At 40.6% G+C, this 26591-nt stretch overlaps 1 protein-coding gene across 3 annotated transcripts in view; it reads right to left on the bottom strand.

Annotated features, from left to right (window-relative positions):
• Positions 1-26591, bottom strand: part of FBN1 (fibrillin 1) — a 144560-nt gene that overhangs the window by 10762 nt on the left and 107207 nt on the right. Inside the window, exons 33-58 of one of the 3 annotated variants that reach the window (XR_011681475.1) lie at positions 25926-26048; positions 25266-25388; positions 23397-23522; positions 21763-21885; positions 21081-21203; positions 20042-20206; positions 19576-19644; positions 19335-19460; positions 17934-18056; positions 17666-17824; positions 16724-16795; positions 14384-14509; positions 13503-13625; positions 10622-10747; positions 9791-9907; positions 9324-9452; positions 8936-9055; positions 8363-8488; positions 6250-6399; positions 4817-4882; positions 3997-4113; positions 3517-3636; positions 1769-1891; positions 1212-1343; positions 497-622; positions 69-127 (exon numbers count right to left, since the gene is read on the bottom strand). Coding sequence is in view for 2 of the 3 variants with exons in the window: in XM_071441492.1 (XP_071297593.1) it covers positions 64-127; positions 497-622; positions 1212-1343; positions 1769-1891; positions 3517-3636; positions 3997-4113; positions 4817-4882; positions 6250-6399; positions 8363-8488; positions 8936-9055; positions 9324-9452; positions 9791-9907; positions 10622-10747; positions 13503-13625; positions 14384-14509; positions 16724-16795; positions 17666-17824; positions 17934-18056; positions 19335-19460; positions 19576-19644; positions 20042-20206; positions 21081-21203; positions 21763-21885; positions 23397-23522; positions 25266-25388; positions 25926-26048 (3097 nt within the window). In the remaining variant the exon portion in view is untranslated. Of the gene's footprint in view, positions 1-63; positions 128-496; positions 623-1211; positions 1344-1768; positions 1892-3516; positions 3637-3996; positions 4114-4816; positions 4883-6249; positions 6400-8362; positions 8489-8935; positions 9056-9323; positions 9453-9790; positions 9908-10621; positions 10748-13502; positions 13626-14383; positions 14510-16723; positions 16796-17665; positions 17825-17933; positions 18057-19334; positions 19461-19575; positions 19645-20041; positions 20207-21080; positions 21204-21762; positions 21886-23396; positions 23523-25265; positions 25389-25925; positions 26049-26591 lie in introns of all 3 variants that reach the window. The other 2 variants (XM_071441492.1, XM_071441490.1) reach the window with 2 other exon arrangements.

The raw sequence follows: 26591 nt of genomic DNA, 5'->3' as shown, positions 1-26591 counted from the left end.
GTGAATCCCAGAGGGTCAAGAGATGTTGGGAATTTAGTCAGAAATGTAAGAGAAAGGGCATACTTCACCCTGAGACTGCAGAACTGAGAGTGAAAGACTACCAGCAGTAAGAACGAGAGAATGACATCTGAGGGAAACAAAGACAAGAAATTCAGCAAAAAGTGGAAGGCAAGAAGTTACAATATGCTTAATAAAATGTATGTTTCTGTTTGAACCTAGAGAAAAAGGACTGGCTGAAAATCAAAGAAATGTCAGAGCAGCTCCTGGCTGACTGAAACCATGGAACACTCAGCTTTCACAGCAAGTCACCCCAGCTGGACTGACTGAGGCAGGGATATGGTGAGCATGGGAAGAAGGAACTTGCAGGAGGACACCTACATACGAGGGCCCCTTCCCAAATTCAAGAGTGTGTTTTCTCACCATACATTTGTAAGTTTAATTTCAGCCCTCATTGCAGCTATTCAAGTGACAGCTCATCCAGGTGGTTGGGACTTACCAAGGCACTCGTCCTGGCTGTCGCTGACCGTGAATCCCTCGTTGCACTCACACCTGTAACTCCCCACTGTGTTCACACAACGGCCGTTCTCACAGAGCCCAGGTTTGGTCTGACACTCATTCTCATCTGCATTTTTGAAAATTTATGACAAAAGTCCATTATTAGATTAATGTAGATAAAGACTGGTATGGAGCTTTCATGCTGTGCATTATGCCTGGTTAAACTTCAATTTTTTTTCCTTTTTCTTATATTTTAAAGGTTTTTTTAATTCAATTTTCAGAGGAAAGATGGCCATCTAGCTCACAATTTTTATATATATTATATCTGCATTCCTTACTGGTTTTCAACATTTTTCATAGCTACAGCTGCAGTTCTGAATGCCTTCCAAGGTTTAAAAAAAATTCAGATCTACTCTCATTCCTGCTGGCAGAGATAAACAAGCCTACAGCAACCAACCCAAATCCTCACCGTCTTCCCTCAGAGTAGTCAGCAGCAGCAGTACAAACTGACACCCACACCCAGATTTTCTACTTACTACCCACAGATGCGTACACCTGAACAGCAAAACCAAGTGTGTACAGCACCAATAGATCCATTACAGAAGTAGTTGTGCAATTCTGCCCCTGAGTTTCTTAACACTTCATTAAATCCAAAATTTTTAGATCTGCTGAGGAGCTGTGTATTTCAAGAGCTTCAACACTTCCGTGTCACTTACCTATACAGCCTTCCCCGTCTGGTCTGCGCTGATAACCAGGCCCACAGATACACATATAGGTGCCAATTAGGTTTTTGCATTCCATCTGTTTTGAGTCACAGTCATGAATTCCTTCTTCACACTCATTCTGATCTAAAACACAAGGTTTAGACTTTATTATATAGAGATATGATCCTGGAAATTCACGATAGTAAATTCTGACTTTGGAATCTCTATCGTAATCAAACCCTACACATACATTTATTGTTCTCAACCAACCATAAAATATACTAGCCTTGAGCAAATTGATTTCTCCCAAATGCCCATTTTTAGGGCAAGACAAAACCATATCATCTGATATGACCTCACTTTAGACAGATGTGTAAATTTACTGGCAGGACAGGCCTAGTACAATCAAGTGCATAATGCAAACCATAGAATTTCATCCCAAATTCTTTCTGACTCAGTTACTTCCTGGGATTAAAACTCTGGCCCAATAGTGCAGTGAGTCAGAGCCCTGCCCCTGCAGGAACTGAAATCATTCTCTCACAACTGTGAGAGTCTGGTAGGAGCTTTACCTCTGCACATTCTCCGGTCCTCCCGCAGAACGTACCCCCCGGGGCACTTGCACTCGTAGGATCCAAAAGTGTTCACGCAGCGGAAGGCGCAGAGCAGAGGGTTCTGGATGCACTCATTCACATCTGGGTTTGGGGTGACAAAGACCATGGGGGGAGGGAAACACTTGTGTAAAACACAGCAAACTTGAGTGCACAGGCTTTAGGTACAGGCAATACCACAGATCCCAGTTTACTGAGGACTAGATTTTAATAGCTGGGGAGCCTTGGTTCTACTCCTCATGGATTTCTGTAGAGAAGCAGGCACCAGACACACCAGGATATTTGCACAGCTACCTGAAGTTTCAATAAGTTCAACAGCAGGCAGCCAATGGAAATAACTTCCAGATCCATGCTGCCAAAATACTTGCTCAGCTAAAGCTGTATCTTTTCCACACCTAGGTTCAGGGATTTTTTTTTATTGGTTATTTAAATTCTACATGCACTAATTCAGATTCTTCATAAACTGAATTCCATAAAACAATATCCTTACTTGAAACATTATTTTGAAGTACATTTACATACAAAATGCCTGGACTACTTGAGCAATTACTGCTATATAGTGACGTTTATGCACTCAGCTAGCTCCTCCTCTGCAATTTGAGCTTTTACCCAAATTCTACAGAGAAGCAAATGAAGCTCTAACTGTATTCAAAAACACAGTTTGCATTTGCAATCTGATGCAAAAATAGAGGCATTCTTTTGCATGGGCTTGCAAAGAAATAGATTGTGGCAGATAATTTAGGAACAGCTGTGTCAAGCCAGAGGACAGTGTCAGAACGTCCTAGGACATTCTCCTCTCCCTGGTTGTAACAGAAGGAGATGAATATTAGAAACCTCATCCCATGTATGCAGAGATCTTTCCCCTGATACAGCCTCTCAGTTTAAGGACTTCCACAGCCAAAAGCCAAAACCAAACTATCAAGCTTAATTTCCACTGATGGATTCCCCCACAAATTTGTAAAATCTCTTTCTGGGTCACTTTATACTTGTGGCCTTGCTAATATTCTGCAACAAAGGGTTCCACAACCTAAATAAGTACCATGCATATAAAAATATTTGCTTTGGTTTGTCTAACATGGTCCCTCTATTTTTGGTACCTTTACCACTCATGGCTTTATAAAATCATCCATCTCTTCAACCACATTTTCCACACTGAAAAATTCTTATTTATTTTTTTTTACCTCTGATCTTCCTTACTTCTTTTCATGCATTTTCAAATTTTAATTTTTGAAATGAGACACCAAAGCAGGAAAAATATGCAACCTAGGGGTACCATGGTAATTGTTGAGTACTGTATTAGTATTTTCCTGTTTGTTCTCTGTTTCTTCCCTAACTCACTCAAGCAGCCCATTTCCTATCTTCATCATGCACAGTGAGTCTCTTCACTCAAGGAGGTAGGCAAAATCCATACATACAATAAGCAGCACTTCTGGGAACTGTTCTGAACAGACTGTGCCCTGATATGCTCTTCTCTGGGCAGTCCCTTAGTAGATACCACCTGAAAGTCTGTCCACCCCAGCTCCAGTCAGAAAAACATACTGCAGTTCAAGGTGGATACAGAAAGAAGGAGCCCATTTTCCCATTTCAGATAAAGAGGTATTGTTCCAAGTGTCCATATTTTATTTTAAAAGCTGCTTTACTCGCCTCAGCTGTTTTCAAAATCAGGGAACACAATTACTACAACAGTGCTTAGCACACAGGAGTCTCACCTTCACAGGTCATCATTGGCCCAGGCTCAAATCCTTCTACACAGGTGCATTCAAAGCCTCCTATCACATTCCTGCAAGTTCCATTTCCACATGGGTTTCCAACAGCACATTCATCAGTATCTGCAAGTAGTTAGACCAAGGCAAGAATACATGGTTATACACAACCAAAAGATAAAAAATCCATGTTGTTGATGTACAGCCAGAGAAAGAAAATGCAAGAACTCACTTAAAGTACTGAATTAGAACCAAAGACTTGGTTCTAAAATAACTTGGGATTGCTAGAGGCTATCTGGGTTAAACACTCAGCCAGAGCAGGGGCAACTTGGAGCAGATTGCTCTGGCCCTGCCCTGGCAGGTTTTAAGCACTAGCAGGAATGAAGACCCCCAAATGTTAGAATAAAACTACCCCACTGCTCCTTAATGCCAAACTTAGCAACTCAGGAGAATCTTTGAAATGGAAGCTGGAAGAGCTGTACTTACCCACACATTCTGCTCCTTGTAGGATGTAACCATATGGACATTCACAGCGGAAAGAGCCATCTGTGTTGATACACTGCCCAAATTTACAGTTATCAGGATCAAGGCACTCATCCACATCTTAACCAGAAATACAAACAACACAGTAAGTGCAACTGGCTTCATGTGCTTTTAGACTTCTCTCAAAGAACAAGTGTTCTGGCAAGAAATATTTCTGAGATCACAAAAAATACTAATATTGAAATTCTGACATATTAGGATTAGGGCACAGAATTTGTTTTGCAGGCCAGCTTTCAGAATGCAGAAAAGAAACTGATTCTAAATATCAGATATAAACCTCTCTGACTGGGGCTACAGGGAAAGCAGCAGATATGAAAAGCAGTAGTCATCCAGTGCTCCTTAAATGCAAACTTTTGCCAATAAGGCTGAAATGCTGTTTGTCTTGGGAGAGAACAGAATGTACTGAAGGGATCTGGGAAACTGTGGTTTGCACTTCTGGAGGATTAAAACCATTTACTGTAAACAGGCTACACATATTGTATAAGAAAAGACAAGTATGCTATGTGACATTAGATCTATCCTCTAGATCCTACATAAGTTTCCTAGCTCTAAAACAAGTTTAATTTCTGATATTTGAAATATTCAAGCTGGAATTTGAAATCAGTATGAAAAATTGGGAAAGATAAAAGGTACAGAAGTTTCTAGAATTCATGGCTTTGGGAAATAGTTGCAGAGGTGTTATTCTCAATTGAAATGGAGAATGGCTTATGGGTGGAAAAGGGACACTGATGTAAAAGTGGCATTGTGCAGTTCAGGCACTTACCCAGCCTTGCATCACCAGGTCCAACAAGGATGCCAATTCCAAATGGACAAATCTGTCTGAATGCCTCTGAAAAAAACCCCCATAAAAATCAAACCATATGTTAAATTCTATCTTAGCAATCAGCATTCTGCACAAACTACCTGGAACCCCTGCTATCAGTTCATCCTCCTCATGTTCAGGTCCAGAAAAAAAGTATGTCAATATATAAACTTATCATCTTATATTCATGCAAAACCTGTATGTTTGCTTTACATTTCATCTGATCTCCTGTATGCATAAGTACAAAATCCTGCGAATAATTAGCAGTATTTAACTTCCTTAAGAAACAAACTAATGCAACATTTCTATTTTAGAAGTATCAGTAGTAGTGACTGCATTTTTTCTGTTGCAAAAGTAAAATTTGCTATATTTTCTGAAGAAGGCATAATTTAATCCAGACTTGGCTACCTTAAAGCTATTTCTTTTTAAAAAGATGATAAAAGGGGATTTGATACCCTTTGGGAGAGTTTGGACTGTGAAAAATACACATTTCAAGGAAATGCTGCAACATAAGCTGTGCTTTTCAACTGACTTTGGTTCACATGGTCTGTGTCAATGGAATGAAACATGCACAGGCAATAGGCCTAGGAGGAATATTGCAACTGGCACTTCTAATTCTCTTTTCTAACCTCAGCTTTTGTGAGGATTTTCTGCAAAAAATCTACATGACTAATGAATGAAATGAGCTGCAATCATGTATTGCTGAAACCAGTGATGCTGTTAACCGCATTTGTCAGCAGGAATTAAAGTCTGTTCAGCAAATTGCACCACCATGCTACAGAGCCCTGTTGAGTTGCTTGATGTTGAGTTACTCAGGCTTAAAAAGGATACTAACAAAGGAAAGTGTTTCTTTAGCAATGGTCCAGGCAGGCTTTCCTTCCTCAAGGCCTGTATTTTGTTATGCCCTGCTATTTTTGCAAGTCATTCACATAGATAAGATTGCAAATTTACATTTTCTTAATAACAAAATTCAGATGAAGATCCAGTTTAAGTGTTTGGGGTTTTATTTTAATTAGATTTCATATTTATGGCACCTCTTCCTATACCTATTTACAATTAGAAGAATTCCATTTTTGTCTTGCAGGAATTGCTACTCAGAGCCTATCAAAGACCTGCTTGCTGCTTTCCACTTCCTGTATGTGGTATCTCCATAGAAAAATACCCAGCACCTAAACACTGTAACAAATCTATAAGCAAAGAAGAAATATGTTTGATATCTGACTATCCAAGGGACGTGGTTTTTTAGACTGCAATGGCATCTACTCTACAGTGACCTATGACAATTACTGGGGTTAAACTCTTTTAGAAAGCTATTTTTCTAAATTCCTTCTAATAAGAATCCCCATCTCCTTTCTGCTCAGAGAGGCCATTTGGTAAGCTAGTCAATAACCCACCATCTGCTTCCTCTGGGCAGAGCTCACAGGGATCTCCCCATCCCTGCCCCTTCAGGGCACAGCAACACTCTTGTTTGGAGTGGTTTCGGGACTTTGGCACGGAACACTTCCCATCTTCAAACTTGGTAAAGCAGTAGCTCACTCTCAGATCTGCACAGAGAAAAAAATTTGTTATGAGCAGTTAGAGTAACCTTGGCACAATTTTCACTTGAAGGTATTAACTGCAAAATTACAAGATACACACCACCAAAACATCCAACTTCCATCTAGCTCTGTTAATAGGGACCATCATTGTCTCTGACTGTGGAAGATTTGAATAAGGAGGGAAGCTCCCTACCTCAGTAAAGAAAAGCTATGGAACAGTTTCCTACTTCAGTATGGAAAAGCAAGGGTTTTTCTCTTTGGTCCAGCAGAAGTGGAAGGGCTGTACTGTCCTCTTATCCTCACTCCTCTTTGCAAAACCGGAATATTGCATCATGAATTTATATTCTATTACTAGTAAGAATCACTCAAGTCAAGAGATTTTCATCAACTTGCAAAGACAATATTGTGTAGTGCTAAAATGAGAGGCAATTTTCAACAGCCCTTTCCTTCCTCATTCTTCCGGAGGTACACACAGACAAAGCAAACTCTCCCTGTGGCACCACATTTTATTCCCTGAGGCTGGGTAACCAGGATGCTGGACAGAACGGAGATCACAGACCACAGGCATCCAGCAGGAAGGGAGCTGGCAGCTCTCTGTGCCAGCAGAGGGACAGCAGCAGGGCAGCTCTGGAAGCAGCTGCTCATCCAGTTTTCTGGCTGCAGCATCAATGCTGGGCAATGTCCAGGTTTTAACAAAGTCCTAGGTAATGGGAAGTTTTAAACAAAAGTTTGCTTGGCCTGAGATATTTGAAAAAAAGAACAGTCCTCTTTAGGGCATAGAAAGAAGCCCTTTTGAAATTCATAGACAAGTGTGCACTTTCCTCTGACTTTGTGTGGAACAGTGGCCTATGTTAAAAAGCAGAAGATAGGGTGGCAATCTTTTTGAGGATTTTGTTTCTTGGTGGGTTTTTGTTTTTCTTCTTACCTGAAGAAAATAAAACCCTGAGACTAAAAGAAACTTCATTTATACAAGCTACATAAACACAGCTAAAACATGCTTTCTTGATGTTGAGTGAAGTAACTGTGCCAAACTGCATGGTGGTTTGAAGACTTGGATGAATGTTTACTGCAGGTTGGATTCATTTTTACCAAAACCACAATTTCATTTAGCCCACTGTGAAGGGAAGAACTTGCTATGGTGTCAACAAGCATCACTGCTCTGTGCCAAACAAAACTACAGAGGTCCTTATAAAGGTCTTACTCATCAGTGGTTCCCACTGTGCACAATGTATAAGACATTTAATGCTGCATCTATTTAATAATTTCCAAAGCCTTTAAAGTAACTCACTCCCTAATTTCTTATACTTATTCTTTATACACAAAATCAACTAATCTGTGGCTTTTAATTACTAGATATTCAGCTTTTAGCATCTCATCTCTTAGTGCCCATGTTTAGGCTCTGAACTGTGTATGCAGTAATCTGGAAGCCAAATGACACTTCAGATTTCCCTAAGCAGATGGGTACTTATTGTCCACACAACATTGTTTGCAAATTTTTTCCAATAATCTTTTTTTCCAGCCACGTTTGCAGAGAGGATCACGTATAACAAGTGTTATGGTGAATATGGTGAGTGCCAAGGAGAGTCTTAAAAGCAGAAATGCTGCCTTGAGCCTCCTGCCTGTATTCATGCTCCATCTCTGTGTCTTGTTGGTGTCTACAAAGAGTCCTGGTAGCCCCAACATTTCTTCCAGGGGTGTAAGAAAGGATTTCAGGACAACATAATTTCTTTGCTTAACCTGGTGCATTTAACATTAACTTCATCCCTTTTATTGCAGTGTTCTGTTTAATGAAAAACAGATGTTAGGGCAAGACAGAACCTGGCCCCAGCTACAGAATTATCATGTTTTCCCTATGAAAAACACTGTTTGAGTCCAGAGCTTTCTTGCTGTATTAGAAACAGCTCGCTAAAAAGGCTTTTATGAAACAGCAAACAAATTCTGAAATGCCAGAAAATAGGAATGAACTTACCTTGGCATCGCCTTCCTGTGGAAGACAATACAAAGCCTTCTGGACACAGACATTTGAAACTGCCTGGAGTGTTGCTGCATGTGCCCAGGGCACAAATTTCTGGCTGTTCCACACACTCATCAATGTCTGTAAGAGAAGTAATTAAAGAGATGAGAAACAATAATATTTACACTGGCAGCTGTACTACATAAAGGACTATCTTACATCATCACTGATATCTATCATATTTGACAAACAAAAGAGCCCAAAAAAAGAAAGAAAGAGGAAGCAGTAACCCAAGTGCAAAATCCACAGTTAGTTTTCAAATCCTCAGGCAGTGGGCAAACTTCAGCAATGTACCACCAAGGAAATAGCCTGGGATTATATTTTTCTAGGGTTCACAGCAAGTAGTTCTGGTTCAAACAAATGTTGGAGAGACCTTTTCTAGGAAGTGAGAGACTTACTAGTGGCTACAGTTCAGAACTATACACTGCCAGACAAGACTAAACATTACTCCCATTTAAATGCAAAGGGAATAGGTAACAATTGTGAGCAGCTAAGAAATAGACAGAAGAATGATTGTTCTGTACACACCTTCACATTTGTCATTCTGCAGGATGTATCCAGGAGGACAGATACATCTGAATGAGCCATCCAAGTTCTGGCATGTGCCTGGTGAGCATTTTCCAGGCTCCAATGCACACTCATTGATATCTAGAAAAAAAGAAAGACAATTTATTTGAGGTAATTGCTGTTATCTCAATAAATTTCTCAATGAGGCTACTTTAATTTTGATTCCATCAAACTGAAGGGAGAACTTTTCAGGAGTGGGAGGAGTCATCTTCTTGTCCTCTTGTCATTGTTCCCTTCTGCTAGGTACAAAGATGGCAGTGTGACAGTTCCCTCTGACCCCACTGTTTCACCAAGTGTATCTGCTCAAGGTTCGCCACACTTTTTTTCAACCCTAAAAGAAAGCACTCACCAACACAAGTCCTTCCATCCAGAGCCACCTCATAGCCATCATTGCAGAGACACTGGAAGGACCCAATGGTGTTCACACACTGACCATTTCTGCAGAGCATTCCATTTCCACTTGCACACTCATCCACGTCTAGGACAAATAACATTGAAAGATGTCAGAAACATCAGCAACAATGGAAACTGGGTGAGATTTCTGTTTCCACCATATCAACAAAGTAACTGGTAACACAACTCATTTCAAAAGCAAGTGAGAGGAAATTACTCTATTATAAAACTGTCAGAGCAGGAGTGGAACCCAAACGTTCCTGTATCTTGGGCCAACATTCAAGTGGCTCTAGAAAAGTGAGCAGCGCATAATCCAAGAGATCTTTTGAGACTGATACAATAGGGTTACTTAATGGTACTTATGGCACTTTTATTAGAGGGAGAAAGCCCCAAGAACACGTGCCTGTGCTCAGCACTCCTCACCTATGCAGTCATTGTTGTGTGAGAGGATGAAGCCCAGGTTGCAGCGGCAGTTGAAGGAGCCAATGGTGTTCCTGCAGGTTCCGTTGCCGCAGGCGTCTCTCTCGCACTCGTTAATATCTACAAAGGAACGGGACAAAAATAACCCACTGCCACCACACTGAAAGAAGGGAAAAGGATTGTCACAGCTCTCAAAAAGAAGATTTTACATACATTTACACACTTGGTATTAACATATACAAAAATAATGAAGGGTCCAACAATCATTTGCTTTACTTTGGCTCCTATATTACCCTTCCCAAACTAAGTGTAAGCTATCTTTAATTGTAAGCATTCTGAAATCTCAATTTGTTCATACAACACACAACTGACAGCTGTAAATGGGTTAAATACAAAATCTCCTTGTTAATGAAGATGACTGTTCCTGAAAAAGGTTTTTTTCTGGCAAGAAATCTACCCTTCATTCACTCTATTAACAAGTAGGCTGTAATATAACTGCTGCATTGCAATATCAATCTATTACATTTCTTGCCTAAAGGAATAAATGAGATAAGATGCTCCAGAAAATTCTAATAAGAATATTTTCTTCAAAAATGAAAACATTAGCAGTTCATTAGACAAGATATGTAATTTTAAAGGTTCACTCTATTTTAATGAGATGGTTTTCATTCAGTATCACCTTTTAATCATCTCTAATGGCCAGTTTTGCACCTTTGTCTGGTGGTAAATGGCTCACAATCTCAGATATTGTAATGCAACTCCTTATTACAGAGAGGACAGGCTTAGTAACTATTTTAATGGGAGCCTAAGCTCAGTTTAATTTGATATACTTGCCTATACACATTGTCCTGTCATCATTGGTTTTGAATCCATTGTGACAAATGCAGTAGAAGCTTCCAACAGTGTCAATACACTGCCCATGGCTGCAGATATTGGGAATTTCTTGACATTCATTCCGATCTGAAAACAAAGAGGAGCAGTGGAAGTTAAGGCTTCTAAACTAAAAGACTGGAAAAATGCATTAGCAGCAACTGAGACAGTATCCAGTGCATGGCCTAACTTAAAATAGTGTTTTTAATTTATTAATGATAAAAACATTACCAAGTAAATCCCAGAAAAGGGGATTATTTGCATGCAAATTACCTCTTCAGTATTTGTGGACCAGAAAAAAATTTAGCATAGAAATCATATTTAGCAACCTCAAATTCTTTCTGGAGGTAAAGCATATCACCATGGCTTTGAAAAGCAGAATTAATGACACAAGATTGGAAAGGGTCTGAGATTGAGGGCTCTATATTGACTGCAGGAGATATGAGAGAGGCATATGAAATACAGTTTGCATTCTTCTCATGAAAGCAGCTACTTGCATTTAGCCACATTTGATTGTAGCACCAATTGAGTGCTCAACTCATGGAAATCAGCAGAACAGAAAGGGTAATGAAGACCACGCTTTTCTCACTAGGCTCAGAGAGAGATAAAAGGCACTGGATTTATCAACTCAGCATGCAGAGAGAAAACAGGTACACATCCACGTGTTGCAGCAGCCATGAAATGTGCTGATCCTATAAACTGGACAGAGCTCAAACAGCAAGAAGAGTTACTGCACTATGGAGTCATGGGATATTTTGTATAATTTTGCAGAGAAGGAGGAGAGCTCTCCTGCCAGCGTGTGATTGCTGCCTTACAAAAGCAGGGCATCTCTTATCCTTGTTAACATCCAACTGCTTCCTGCTACTCTCACTAGAAATGCTTTCAGGCAGATCCCAGGATTCTATCAATAGTAAATGAAATAAAATGTTAACAAATAAAATGTTTGCTCTCTGGCATAGTTTTCTCCATGAAAAATGAGAAGCATCAAATGAGGTGTTTCTATTGACCTAATCACCACCAAGAGCTGGTTTGATTCAATATACTTCCTTCCTTCCTATGCTACAGCTCCAAAATATGGGAACTGAGGTGATGCCATGAGCTTGTATTAAAACTGATTAGGCTCTAGTGCTCAGTAATTTTCCTTTCTATGCAATCTAAGCCAAGCAGACACAGTTTCTCAGCAAACCATCCCCAGGTCGTTGCAAAAGTAAGAGTCAAGTTGTTCCTAATTGCAAAGAACTTAATGTATTGAAATTCATTTCCCTGCCTCTTGCTGACTGTTCTCGGCAGAGGGACAATCATGGATGACCCTGACAGCCCCATGCCCAGGACCTCTGCACATCCCATGGGGTTGTGAGTAACTGGATGGGTGTGCACTGAGGACCAAGCTCTCCCAATGCTATTGATGAGGGCACTGCTAATTACAGCTTAAAGGAGGCAGAAGGAAAGCCAATGCTGTCTTAAGAACTCCTGATCTTCAGCTCAGGAGAGCAGAGACAAAGGAAAATCTATGACTCTGGTGCTTTGTGGGTAAATGAATAGTCATGTGAAAAACGAATTTATAAGAAAAACTCTTTAGTTTACCACAATAGAGAGCACCAGAAGAATGCTATCTTGAAGGTAAGATAAATGCAGGACTCCTAGTGCTAGTGGCTGTGATATACTGGGTTTGACTCAATAGCACATAAACTACAGGGCTGTGATAGTTTTCCATGCAGCAGCATGGCTGATCCAAGGTGCTCACCCCTCTCTGCTCCCAGCAGAGTGGTTGGGAATTTCCTTCCTTTGCTGGATCACGTACTTTGTCAACCACTTGTATTTCTACTCTAATTGTGTAACTTTATTTTCACCACATATAAAATAAGAGCAAAATACAGGGAAGTATTACTATTTGTGCCAATTCATCTTTGGAATTGTAACCCATATCAGAACCTCCCCTTGCTCTTCCTGTACTCCTGTAATGAACCCTTAACAACAACAATTACATTAGGAACATATTGAATATTTACATGTGCCACTGCATAGCTTAACAAAGCAAAGTTTTAGTTCTCATAGTAGTGTTCTGATTTCCACTACACCCTTTTCCCACAAGGGTCACATGAAACAATGAAAAACTGCACTGCAGGGAAAAGTGCACTTCCTAAAACTCAAGTACTGAGAAGCAAAAACCCAAGGATAATATAACTAGCTTCCGTTGTAATTCTTATTTTGTTCAGAAATGTATATAGTATATAATATTTACAGCAGCTTGTCCCACTGCAGTCTTTAAAATCTCAGCAATTCTTCAAGTAAGTAAGATAACTTGAATGCCTCTCTGGACTAAGATATTGTAAGAAAAAGCAAATAGATTAGAAAAGTTCAGTCCCACTCAATGAGTATTTAAAAATAAATTTATGGGCCCTGTTTAAATCTGTATCAAAGTTAGGAAATTCAACAATAAGCTTTTCAAGTTAGTTATTGCATACAGGCAAGCAGATAAGTCTACCTTACCAACAGAGGCTCCAGCAGCAAGCAGGGAATTATTTATAAAAATACAAGTGGAAAATAAATTGCTAAAACACATACAGAAAATCATAATGAAAATCAGAAAATACAGAAAGGTAGTGCAACAAATGGTCTTTCCTTCCTAGATGTGACAAGGGCTAAAGAAAATGAAAGACAAACACCTACTTAGGTTTTTAACTCCACTAACACATTCACAGGAGAGGCCTGGAATTACCTCAATGTTTATGGGATGTCCTAAAAGATTTTAAAAGAGCTCTTGAAGCTGAAATACCATCTTTCTGGAGAGATGTTTTCCAAGCCCTCTAGAAGCCCCTGGTGCCTGCAGCCCTGCCAGACTCACCAGTGCAGCGCCCCGTGGATGTGAACCTGTAGCCCGGTTTGCAGTCGCAGCGGTAGCTCCCAGCTGTGTTCACACACTCTGCATTCTGCTGGCAAACTGGTCCGTTCTGGCACTCATCAATATCTGTCCAGGCAAAGAGGAAGTTGAGTTTTATACTAAGTTGGCAGTGGAAGGATGTCAAAAGCATATTTTTTTAGCATGCTGGTATGAGTTAGTAGCTTTCAATGTAAAACACCATCACAAAGCTTTAGGCAAAAAAATTTTGATCAATTTTCTTTACTTCAGGTGCTGCAAAAGGAGGACTTTGTCTCCCTAGAAATGTAATTGGTTTTCACTTAGAAGCAGCACACAGAAGAAGCTTTTACTCAAAGCTCTCAATGCCTTACCTGCAGCACCCATTGTTGCCAGCAGTCATAACACACAGCAGAGAATGACAGCAACTCATATGCTATCTTCAGTTTCTTCATTAAACTGACTAATACAATGTTAGGGAATGTTTAAACTAGAAATAAACAACCATCTGTTTCTATTTTTTACAAAAATATTTGTTCCATTAGAAAAAAACTATTTTGGAATTAAAAAAATTGTGCTCATGATCTGACTCAATACTACTATTTTTTTCTTGGCTTTACTGTCAAATGGGAAAAAAATGACATTACTTCCCAGTACTGCTGACTCATGTGCCATCAAGGCCTTAGATGTCTGACAGAAAATATGGTATTTTCTATGCAAAAGAATTCAAAATGTCTGAATTAACACAGACTTATTACACTGATAGCAGTATTTTCCCCTCATTAAGGATGCCTTCCAGGCTCTGATTAGGCAGTGTCTGAGCTGCCACTGGTGAAACACCATTCCTCTGAATGAGAGGAGCACTCTACCTTCACAGATCAGGAGCTTGTCATTGTAGAAGAAGCCCACAGGACACTCGCACCGGAAGCTGCCAACCATGTTTATACAGATCCCATTTTCACACACTCCAGGAATCTCTCTGCATTCATCAATATCTGCAAGAATAATTTTTTTTTTAATACTTGTACTGAGAACTTCATGGAATCTTCTGCTACAGTGTATGTCCTTACGCATTTACCTTTAAGATAATTATCAAACACAATCCAAGCATCAGAATGTTCCTAACTGAACAGTTGAGTAAGTCACTCCAAACTGTGGAAATTTAGGTATTTCCTGTTTTCTCAGGTTCTGACTCTTCTCTGTACTGAAGGTATATTCTGCTACAGAGGAATACAGAGGAAGACACATCCTTCCTCGTGTGTCCCACCCACAGCCCTGATGAACCTTCCCAAGTGCCACAGTGGAGTTGTTGGGAAGAGCCAAAGAAAGACAATGGAACTGGTTTTGGTTTAACACACCAGAGCATGATTGAATGAAAACACCCATCAGAATTAGTTTTGCACTGTTTTACCCTAGTTAATCTGAAAAGACTTTCAGGGTCTTATGTAACAGTTTGAAAGTGCCAATGACAGGTAACATCTGAAGTGCTGCCAACATGCTATTAATTAGATTGATTAAGCCAGGCAGCCAGGGTTTGCCAATGCTTTATATACACCCCAGTTAAGTAACTGATTTTGGCAGGAAAAAAACCCAGCTGCTATTACAATTATATACCTTGCCTATTGGGTCCTTACACATCTTAATATTCTGACACGAGAGAGTTCAGAGACTCCTCCAAAGCCTCTGCCTTCAGTAAACTTTGACATATGCACTGAGGTACACAGTCATAGAATATGGTGGGAAATTGTCAGCTGACAGGAGTTTCCATCAGATAATGTGGTTTTGTTTGTTTTGGGTTTTGGTAGGGTTTTTGTTTGTTTGTTTTGTTTTTCTGCTGGATACAACCCCTAATTTTCTAAATTCGATTCTGTAATTTTGAGTCCTCTCATATACAGGATGAATAAAAGCAGAACAATTTCTGTTTCTGAAACAAGCACCTGAAGTAACTATATAAAACTTTAATACAAACAGACAGTAATATCATTGGACTGTAAGGAAATACTAGAGGGTAGACAGAGCAGTGCCCCTGCAGAGGGCTCTCCCTTGCTCCTGTGCCTGCAGGTGTATGGGACATGAGTAAGCCCTGTGCAAAGCAGCAGGCTGGGGGCTACAGCCTGGATCCCAAAGCAGAGGGAGAGCTGTGATTTGCACAGCTGTGGGAAGCTGTGTGTGCCCCAGCCTCAGCACAGGCCTGCAGGCACTGCCAGTGCTGGGGGGCTCTGGGACAGCCCTTCTGTTTGCACTGGCTCCTGCAGCACACAGCCCCGTGCTGTGGCAGCCTGCACCAGCCCTGCACACATGTCAAACACTGCAGCTTCTACCTGTGCATGCTAGCAACATCCAAGGGCTCCCTGCTGGTGTGATGAGGGGCCCAATTAGCTGAGCAGACTCTGCAACAATCTGCACTAATGCTAATAGCTACAAGGGGAAACTTTGCTTCCAAGCAATGACCTCCTAAAAAATAAATATTGTGCATTTCTGTAACCTCTTTAAAAATTACATTCCTCACTTTACTAGAAATATTTTCATTGAACTAGTTAAACACTGCACCACAGAACAGCTCCGTGCTAAAGCATCTGATTACTGCCTATGTGCCACTGCTGTTTGTTACAGGGTACATTATCTGCTTTTCATTTGCATTTTAGTGTAAATGAAAACAAAAGGGAGTCCCATTAGGGATTTACTCAATTCCTTGTCCTAAAATTCCTCCTCTCTCTATTTGTTTTGCAATTTGTTACTCACGATTCAAATGTAACACACAATAACATATGTGAGAAATATTCCAGCTGAGCAGAAAAAAGGATTTTTGTGTCAAACCAATACCCAGGGGGACTGATGTGAAATGTCAGACTAAATCTTGCTTTAGTTTGAAGGAAAGACTCCCAGTTCCTCTCAGACCAAATGCTGGTTGGCCTTACTCCCAGACCTCTCATTCCCAGTATCTGTGCCCTGCTCATGTAGCCCTGATTACAGTTTCTTTGGAGCTCTGTGTTGCCTTGATTACAAGCAGCAACTGTCACTGCTGCCAGCGAGGAGTAGCCAGTTTGCACTTAAGTTTGTCTTAAACAGAGGGTTGAACTCCATTACACTGTTTAATTGTTATTCCTCACACGAAAAAAACAAACAAAACTGGGAAAACAAACCTCCCCTCCCTCTTCCCTGGGCAGAGGTAGCATGGAATTTAGTTCAAAACATAAATTACTGCTCACCAACTGGTAATCCTGTATAAATGTCAATGAAGAAGCCAGGCCTTTGACTTCCACAGAGTGTGGAGAATTCATCTGCAACAGGAAAGCAAAGCAGTGATTAAAGCATTTGGAATTAATCAACAGTCAAAAAGTCATCATATGCTCTGGCCAAGAAAGTTCTTCTACTCTTTCAGAACCTGCAGAGCATGCAGAGGTAGGCAGCCTCTTTCCCAAACTCACCATGTCAGCTCCCTTGGGTTCTCATTCAGTTGGGATCACATGCTGATTTTGCTCTGTTTATGCTTATCCCTGTGCATTACAGTGTTTGCACACAATTTCAGATCTGACTCGTTAAAACCTGAACTAAAAGTTGGAAGAATCAAGTGTCTAGGAAGCTGCTCTTGAAGCAAACCATCTCAAACCAGAGTGGGATGTCCTGCAGTCTCACCCAGTGTGGAAGATCCTGTATGCCTGTGCAATTGGCAGAGACACTCCTACATCTTACATTTGGCTGCTCAACACAGATCACTCTCAGAGCACACCAAGGTATCTCTGCCAGCCCCTGGCCTGCACAAAGGCCCTTGGTGGCAAACAGCAATAGAGGCACAGCAGAGCAGACCCTGTATGGGTTGGAGCAACACCAATAAAGTCTTGGTCAGCGCCTCAACGCTGGATCAACAAGCACTTGCAAAGAGGTGCATTCATCAATATAGAGCATGAAGTCTCTGAGACAGTGAAACTGGCACAAGGCAGGCACAACCCAGCAGCATGGACACAAACCACCCCACATATGCCTTCATCATGACTAGGGCTGGTCATCTCCAGGACAAGGAGGCAACTAATCCCCTCATTTTACACACATAAGAGCAAAAAAGACATAGCATCTCTAATTGTGTTACACTCACTAAGAGTAATTATGATGTTACCAAGGCCTTCAGAGAGCTTTGCAATGCAAAGATGTACCTGTGCTGGGGATAGGACACTGTTCACAAGGCTTATTCCAGGCACGCCCAATGTTGTAGGAACAGCAGCACATTTTCTTGGTCATATTGAAGAGCAGCTCACCATCACAGGTTTGATTGTCAGCATAGTAATTTCTATAACACAGACTTCTTCTCATATCTGTGAAAATTAAAAAACCTCAGGCCAATGCAGTAGGCAACTCTTAGGGGAGGTGATCTCCCTGGCCCAAAGCACTAAGATAAAGCTTTAGAGAAACCCCAGCACACACCCATGCAGTTGTTTCCTCCATTGACTTGCATGTAATCAGGAGGGCAGATGCAGGTGTAGTTCCCAACAGTATTGTAACAGGTGCCAGGCCCACAGATACCAGGTGTCTCACACTCATTCACATCTAGAAGAGAACAAACAGGCAGTGAGTGAGTGGCCACAGAAGCTTTCCTGATGTGTTTTTGAGAACAAAAATGTCTCAGTAATGCCTGAAGTAGGAAGGTACTGGTGGAGAAAAGCTGAAGGGCTCTGAGGAAGGTTATGGTAGAGTGAAGCCACACAGAAAAGGAAGTGGCAGCACAGGTGGCCATGGAAAGCCCAGCTGTGATGCAAAGATGGGAACTCTGATATGTCTGGAAAGCTCAGAAACAGCAATTTGACTTTTGCATCTTTTGTACAAAAATAGTATTTGGGAATCTCCATTCTGGACTCTAAAATCTAGAAAAGAACCAAAGTGGCTCCTTGTAGAGTTCTGACTGAGCCCTGCCTGAGTGGGGAAAGTGAGCCACATTCTCAACACACGATGTCACATTTCTTTCATCAAGAGACTAAGTTTTGTTCAAAAAAGTCTAACCAAAACCAAACAGAACACCATCTCCAAAACATCTCAGTTCCCAAAAGTTAAAAAATATTTCCCCAGCCTTAAAACTTTAGAGTATCTTTGACAGACCACTCAGCATCTGTCAGGCCACATAAGCATAATGTGGATGAAGTACTTTGGTTCAGCCTTAATTTAGGGCCTGAATGTTTTGTATTTCTGCAGTGGTTTGTACCTCATAGGCACTACATTAACATTATTAACAATCTGGAAGACCAAAGACAGAATGGACAACAGGAAATTTTAGAACTTGATGGGTTGCTTAAGATTTTATATCCAGTACACCTTGAGTGTGGCACATAATGTGACACATACTTCTGACTGTGCTGTGAAAAGGAAAATGTTTTGCAGTACAACCAATATTTTCAGTTGATGACTGGATCAGCAGGAGTTAAAAAAGCAGAGAAAAATACATGGACACCATGTATTCAGTAAATACAGTCCACCGGATTCGTGGGGAAAATTTGTTCTTTTATCTGACTGTTTATTCATTGCCCATTATCAAACAGCTATTTTTATACCCAGTTACCAAATTACATCTTACTTGTAGAAAAAAACTGTTGGGTTTTCAGGTTTTGATCAAAATATGATAATAAAAAAAATCTTGCATCTATTTCAACATGGTCAAGAAGGAATATTTACACTCTTAATGCAATATTTAACTTGTTCAATTTTACCACCCTATAGCTTTACAGTGCTTAGTCTGGTTGTGCTCCTTTTCAAGGAAAGATTCATTCTCTGCATATTGAGTTGTCATTATTTTCAAAAACAAAGCAGAAGGCTAGTTAAGTGAAAGCTCCATACCATCACACACTCGAGTCTCTTCATTCAAGTAGTACCCTGATGGACACTGACACTGGAAGCTCCCAAATGTATTAATACATTTTCCTCCTTGGCAAAGTCCAGGCAGTTCTTGACATTCATCAATATCTGCCCAAACAAACATATAAACATTTTATTAATGTTTGTAATGGAAAAAAAAAAGATCCTCACTATAGAGTTTTATAATTTCAGACATGTAAATATAGGAAATTGCAAACATTACCTTCTAATATAACTGTAATAGGGTTTGGTCTGAATCCTTCCCCTCCAGGGCAAAGAACCTTATATTCAGCTGAAAACAAAACAGATTTATGAGCATATGATAGTAGAAACATTTTCAGCACAATTGTTTTTGAAAACGTTATCAGATTACTACAGATAATTTAAATGTAAATTTACAAACTAACCAGCTAGAGACACTAGATTTTACTCTGTAACATTATCTGTTATTCTATTTCATAAATAGTTTAGTAGTTTTCAGTGTAATAGCAAACTTTCTCAGGAGAGATAATAATACTCTGACCAAATAACCTTTCGGAAAGAATGCTGAAGTTTTTGGTGAAGACCAGTGGAAGCCAGTCCCTTGCATGTCCACAATAAATACACACCAGTATCTGAGCTACCTGACTAAATTAGGGAAAAACCCCCCAAACACATGGCTGTGCTCAAGGCAGGCAATGCAGACTTACTCGTGTTCACCAGTGGGCAGTGCTCACAGGGAACTCCCCAGGCTTTGCCCAGGGAGCAGCAGCAGGAGGCCTTGGAAACACCCACTCCAATCTCATTGCTGCAGAAGGTGCCACCGTTATCCCCCCGAGTTTTGATGTCCAGGTAACAGTTGCCAGATCGTGTATCTATTCACAATGCACACAATGACAAACACATTTAGGAGAGAGCAAAACACAGGACATCCTCCCATGGTGAGGGACACCTACAGATGGCTGCCACTTCTTGCAGGACACAAAAGCAAGTAAGTTGTGTTGCCCAGGGGACCCCAGCATTTCCACTTAGGTAGGCTGCTGGTGCCCCACTTCTTGGCTTTTTTGGACTTTTCACAAAGTAAGAAATTTACTTATTGAGTCCAAGGGCATGTCAGCCAGGCTTTTTCTCATTTTCACTCACATTTTCCCTCACATTTGTACATCTTTCCAGTTCCAGCTATCCACTACTCTCCCCTCTACTCAAGGTTTACAAGCAGGAAAGCATCTACTAAATGTTAGGAATTTCAAACACATTAAAATTTGAGAAGCATCCTACACCCTCTTAAACAAACAAAACCAAGGAAATATTAGGATTACTAAGCAGTTGGAGCCTAATACAAGAGCATTTCCATTGGTTATGAAGCTGCACCCAGCCAAGTGCACTCAGTGCTCCAAGAGCATGGGTGGCTTCATGCCACAGCTTCATTTGCCTGCCATCTTGGGGCCAGCTGGACGTGGACTTAAGTTTGTTGAATTTTAAAATTGTCTCCTGCTTGCTGTAAATTGTGGACAGCTCTAACAAGCCCCAAGGGGTTGCTTCTGGCAGCGGGGCACTGCTGGCATGGTGCATCAACTCTGGACATGCTCCTGCTGCCCTATTCCAGCTTCTAAGCCAGGGGCAGTGAGATGGGAATTGAAGAGCCTGATCAAGCCCTTTCCCATGACCCAGGACTTTATTCCTAAGCAGTCAGCTTGGAGCCCCTCTGTGGAACTTCCCTTATGAACAGCACAGGGAGTGGTCCCTTACCAACACATCCAACGCGGGTGGGATTCAGCTCGAAATCAGGAGGGCACTCACAGGTGTAGCTCCCAGCAGTGTTGATACACGTGCCACTAATGCAGGTTGTGGGGTCTGCACATTCATTAACATCTGCAAGAAAAACACAGCATGTCCTAAGCAAATATTCAAGGATACTAAAACCTGTTGATACATCAGGTACCATCTGCTGACCATCACAAATCCATTAATTACGAGATCCTGGTCTCCAGAAAGCTCTAAAAAATAAACAGGCATCTTAGAAGAACAGTAGTCTGGGATGAATTCATCATTTCATGGGAAAAAGAAAAAAAGCATTTTTCCTGAAAAAAATCAATCTCTGAACAAGATCCACATGAAGTACTAAAAAAGAACTTAAGGGAAAAATACAAGACAAGGCCATAGCTCACCATCCAGTACTGCACAAAGCACAATACATCTCTGCCAGAGGGATTCTCTGATCTGTTTTTCCCCTCCTTAAGGGGATATCAGAGGTGGACAAAGAACAGTAAAGAGGAGCATAAAAAAGATATGGTGAATCCTGTGTTATACAGCAGAGAAGTCTGTATTTTCCTATATCCAGTTTGATTTATACAGCTTCTTAAAAGAGTTTCCTAAGGAGCTGACCATGGCACTGGCAGCAGATGAAGAGGGATGCTGATCAGAGTTTTACCTGTGCAGTTACCACCACTTCTGTCCAACTCGTAGCCCACTTCACACTCGCAGCGGAAGAGTCCAGGCAGGTTATGGCAAGTACCATAGACACAGATGTTAGGAAGTGAGCACTCATCAATATCTGATTAAGGAACAGGAAAAGAAAAATATGAGGTTTCCTGATCTTTTTGAGACATAAAGAACTCCAAGCATTTTCAGCAGCATGGATCTGGAAGACAATAGCTTCTGCACATTGTGTAAGACAAGAAAAAGTAACATGGAAGATTTATCTTGGAGCCTAAGGAATCTAATCCATAATGATTTTTTAGAGAAAAAGGCTCCTTCCAATATCTCTGGAAGCTATGCCAGAAACTATCCAAGCTTATTAGTGGGCTAATCTGACAAGTAGCAATATTAAACATAGCAGAAGACATGCCTTAATAAAATGAAGTTTATTATAAATCAGCAGTCATCTGCAGAAAGCTGGACACCAGCAAGAGAAAAGCCTGTGCCTAAATGTGAACTTCAAAGTTTGGGAAGCAGACACTTTTGTGTCTTTTCTCCAAATCACTGAGTCTGAACCAGTATTTACTTGAATGCCACATGCACTGCACAAAGAACAACTAATTTGATACAATAAAAAAGTGTGTGTTTACAAAGGACCTTAAAATACTGCACTTAGAGTACACAACTAAAACATGAAGGCAAGTCTGTTTTAGCAACAGTAGAGGAGCTAGCCTCTAAAAAAGCTATTTAAACTTAGCTAAAAGGTTTGAAAGTAAATTGTTTCATGAAACATTATGAAACCTAATATTGGTTTTGTTTAAAGAAAAATTCACTCTCAAATTATTTGACTCAGTAGATTTCTACAAAATACACAGAAAACTTTTCAAGGGGAAAAATCCTTTTTAAAGTGATGTACTTATGAACTCCATTAAATACCAGTTGTCATGAGTTATTATTATTTCAGATGATAGGGCTGCATCTCCTTGACTGACTTAACTCATTAGCTTTATAACAAATGAGGATTTCAAATCGAATATTTGACCTTAATCACATTGGTAACATGTTTATTATTTGATTGTTTTGAATCTTTGCATATGCAAAGCTCTTATGAATGAGCTGTAAACTGTTAACAGCTCATTTTGAAATTGAACAAATAGTCATAGAGGATTTTTTTTTTTGGTGTAGCCATACAGACTTTCTGCAAGGCTTCACACTCTGATTCTGCACCTCACAGAAGCCCTCAAAGCATATGCATTGCATTGTTACCAAATCACTGCTTTTCAGCTTCAGACATACCAATGAGAACTAACAACTTTTTCTGTTTAATTGTTTTGAATAAAATGAAGATCTGGGCATCAATGATCAAGAAGAAATGGCAGCTATCAATGCCATTTGGATCACCAATAGGACCTCAAAATAATGTATCATAAGATAGGCTTTGAAAAGCTGTTCTCTTTATATACAGCAGGTAGATGAACATCTACAGGTCCATAATAAATGTATGAAGTGCAAAAAAGCAAATACTATTAAAAAAATTCATGCAGTTCTCAATACAACCACAACAGCAAACAACTGTAAAAAATTGGAACATAAAACAGTATTAAGGCAGAATCTGTTGAGCGTTGTTCAAAGCTTACAAAGAATTACCTTCACATGCTTTCCCATCTACACTTGGCAAAAATCCCATATCACATTCACAGCGATACCCTCCAGGGGCATTGAGGCACTGCCCATTTTCACAGAGATTCAGGTTTTCTGAGCATTCATCGAGGTCTGTAAAAGGAAGGGATATTGCAAGTTAGCAGTAAAGATGCTTTTCTCACCAACATTTGAGCTGAAGCATTCAGCGCTCCAAGCATTTTAATTATTTTATCTGAACACATGCAGAAGAAACTGCAATCTAGCAATGTGTACATGTAACAGCTCTGTATATTCCTGACCTGCTGCAAATACAGCTTCTAATCAGAAGGAAAATCTTTGGGAGACTCTTATAGTAGCTCCAGTTAATAACAATTGGAGGCAGTCACAGGGTCAAATTTAGACTCAGAATGAGCACATGAAATTTATTATAGCTATTGTTTCTCTTACAGCAAAGCCTAGAGGCAGTAATTGGTAAAAAAAAGAGGTTTACTATGCAGTGAGCAAACATAGGGTAATAGGCAGTTCTCCATGCCAAACATCAAAACACTGACAAAAAGAACTTCATCAAAACTGAACTGCAGGTTACCAGCTGATGAGAGAAACAGCCTTCCTACTGGACTCCACTCACCTTTGGATAGATCATGGCCCTTACTCTTGAGCTGAAATGTTACACATCACCAAAACACCCCCTTATTGCAACAGAGTCTGGCTGGCAGCATGAGTTTTGAAAAGTCTGTGGCTAGTAAATCAAAAATCACCTACCAGGGAGAATGCTGCACCCTGCACACTTTGGCAGAGGCCTTACAGAGCATTCGAGTGCTCTAGCTTGAGTCCCAGACACCTCTTGAATTCACAAACAATAAAGTGTCCAAATAGAAGAAAAGTTCTACTGAATGCAGAGTTCTGTAAGCACTCCATCTGAAGGGTGTAGCTTACAGACTCCTGGAAATCATCATACAGGAAATTAACAAAGAGCACTGGGTTAGGAAGGCCACTGAGGAAGCTGAATCAGATTCAAGATGAAATAACATTGAGAGAATTAAACAGAATTCCAAGGTCTGCTTAGAATTTGGAATTATTCAAACCCAGCCTTAAACCTGATAATCCAGATTCTCAGATGCTCTAAAAACCTGCTGCAGCTGATAGAGTGCTGCTGATTTGCACCAGCTGAAAAGCTGGCCCACCAGCTCTGTCACATGGCTCTGCTCCAAGCAGCAACATCCCCAGCCACACTGCAATCCTCAGTGCAAGAGCAGGGCTCCTCATGACTAAGCACACATGAGCTAATCTGCTCTTCAAAGCAGAAGACTGAAGTGTGGGTGGGAAACATCTCTCTAGCAAAATTTTATAATCTCATTTACAGTTTATAAAATGAGGTTTCAGAAGCAGCTACTTCCTTCATTCTACATGCCAGCACTGCATCCTGACAGCAGCTCTCAGGATGATGGAGCAAAGCAGACAGACATCACACACTCACTTGTGGAAAGGAAAAACATTTTTAGGCAATTTTGTGAAGTAATTTTGATGCATATGCCTTATTATTTAAGTATTAAGGTGAGTAGCCAATGGACTAGTTTACTAACTAGCCAAATTATGTAATCAAGCATTGTTTTAATAATTTTGACACTCATTTAAACTAACAAGAAAAGCTCAATAAAAATTGCATTTTATCAAGGGAAAAAAAGTGACTGAGTGTGTCACTAGACTATGTATGATATATAATATTTCTTTTAAGCTATGGCAACCTAGGTGAAGGAGAAGACAATTAATGATGACATTAATGAAAATTTCAAATGTTTAAAAGCTGGTTTTGTGTATTGGATCACAGACTAACTTAAGTTGCATGGAGCTCATCCTCTGCTCTCCTGAGCTCACCTGTACAAGTGAAACCATCCCCAGTGTAACCCTCTTTACACAGGCAGCGGTAAGAGCCCATCGTGTTCTTGCAGTCAGCATGTGGGCTGCACATGTGGGTTCCATTGGAGCACTCATCCAGATCTTTAAAGTAATAAAAAAGGGGAAAAAATTAGTAAAAAACCCATACATGAATACAAAGTTTAAATAGGCACACAGAAGCTCTACTTTAAATAATCTTCCATAATAAAACCCATACATATGTCTGGCCATCTGACTGAAAAGTGGGGAACAGCTTATTTGCAGCCCATCAAAGAAGTTTGACAAGGTAACTGTGACTGAGGAAGCTCCAGGGAACTCAGCACTAAGGCCTGTACCTTGTTTTAAGGGGAGCACCAGGAGACCCCTCACTGCCTCCCATCAGCTGCCCTCAAGCACAAAGCATCTGTCTCCATGGTTCAGTCTGCTCTCATCATTTCATAAACCAAACAGGAGATAAGGCTGATTTCACAGATACCATGGTGGAGGACTTGTCCTCCAACAAATCATGTCAAATCCACCTAACACGTTCAATAACCATTTGCCTTCTCATTTTATAGGTGTAGTATTACTTTTTTCAGAATTGCTAGAGCCCCATTGTGGTCTGGCCTTACAAATAAATACAAATGCTAAGACTCTCACCTGTGCACTTGATACCATCTCCAATCCAGCCAGGGCTGCAGCTACATTTGAAGCTTCCTGCTGTGTTTGTACATATGGCGTGTCTGTCACAGTTATGGGCTCCAATTTCACATTCATTGATGTCTGTAAACAGAGATGTTTGAGCAGCTCATGGAACACATTTTCTCATATCCAGATAACTAGAATTTCTCAAGAAAGGCAATGTGAACATGAAAGCAAGCCTGCATTTTTTACAACATGGCATTTAAAAAGGAAGCTGAAGGTGAAATCACAACAAAGGAAAGGAAAGGAAAAAGGAGCACTAGCACATTTAAACATGCTGCCCCACTACCTGTTCTTCTGGTAGGCACATAAAGCAGTGCTGCTGCAGCTCCTTCCAAAGTATATTTGAGAAGGAAGGCAGTACCTCAGGAAACAGCCTTCCCAGAGTGCCCATCCTGCAGAGATGGGCAGAGTCTGCAGAGAGGGACTACATTGGTGGCTCCACATTGCAGAGTTTGCTAAAAAGTGTCAAAGGAAACTCTGCTGCCCAGGGACTCCTGGAATGCAGCACTCCCACAGCCCCCAGGTATCTGCACAGATGCTGATGAACTCCAGCCAGGCACCACCAGCTAGCTGCCCCTAGGATTGCCCCAGGCAGGGAAGGAAGCAGGTTCTGCTTGGCCA

This window comes from Agelaius tricolor, unplaced genomic scaffold (assembly GCF_023055355.1).
Source record: "Agelaius tricolor isolate 1412-34295 unplaced genomic scaffold, bAgeTri1.0.p SCAF_16, whole genome shotgun sequence".
Classification (NCBI taxonomy): Eukaryota; Metazoa; Chordata; class Aves; order Passeriformes; family Icteridae; genus Agelaius; species Agelaius tricolor.
The sequence above is the reverse complement of the archived record's forward strand: the minus strand, read 5'-3'. Positions and strand labels throughout refer to the sequence as shown.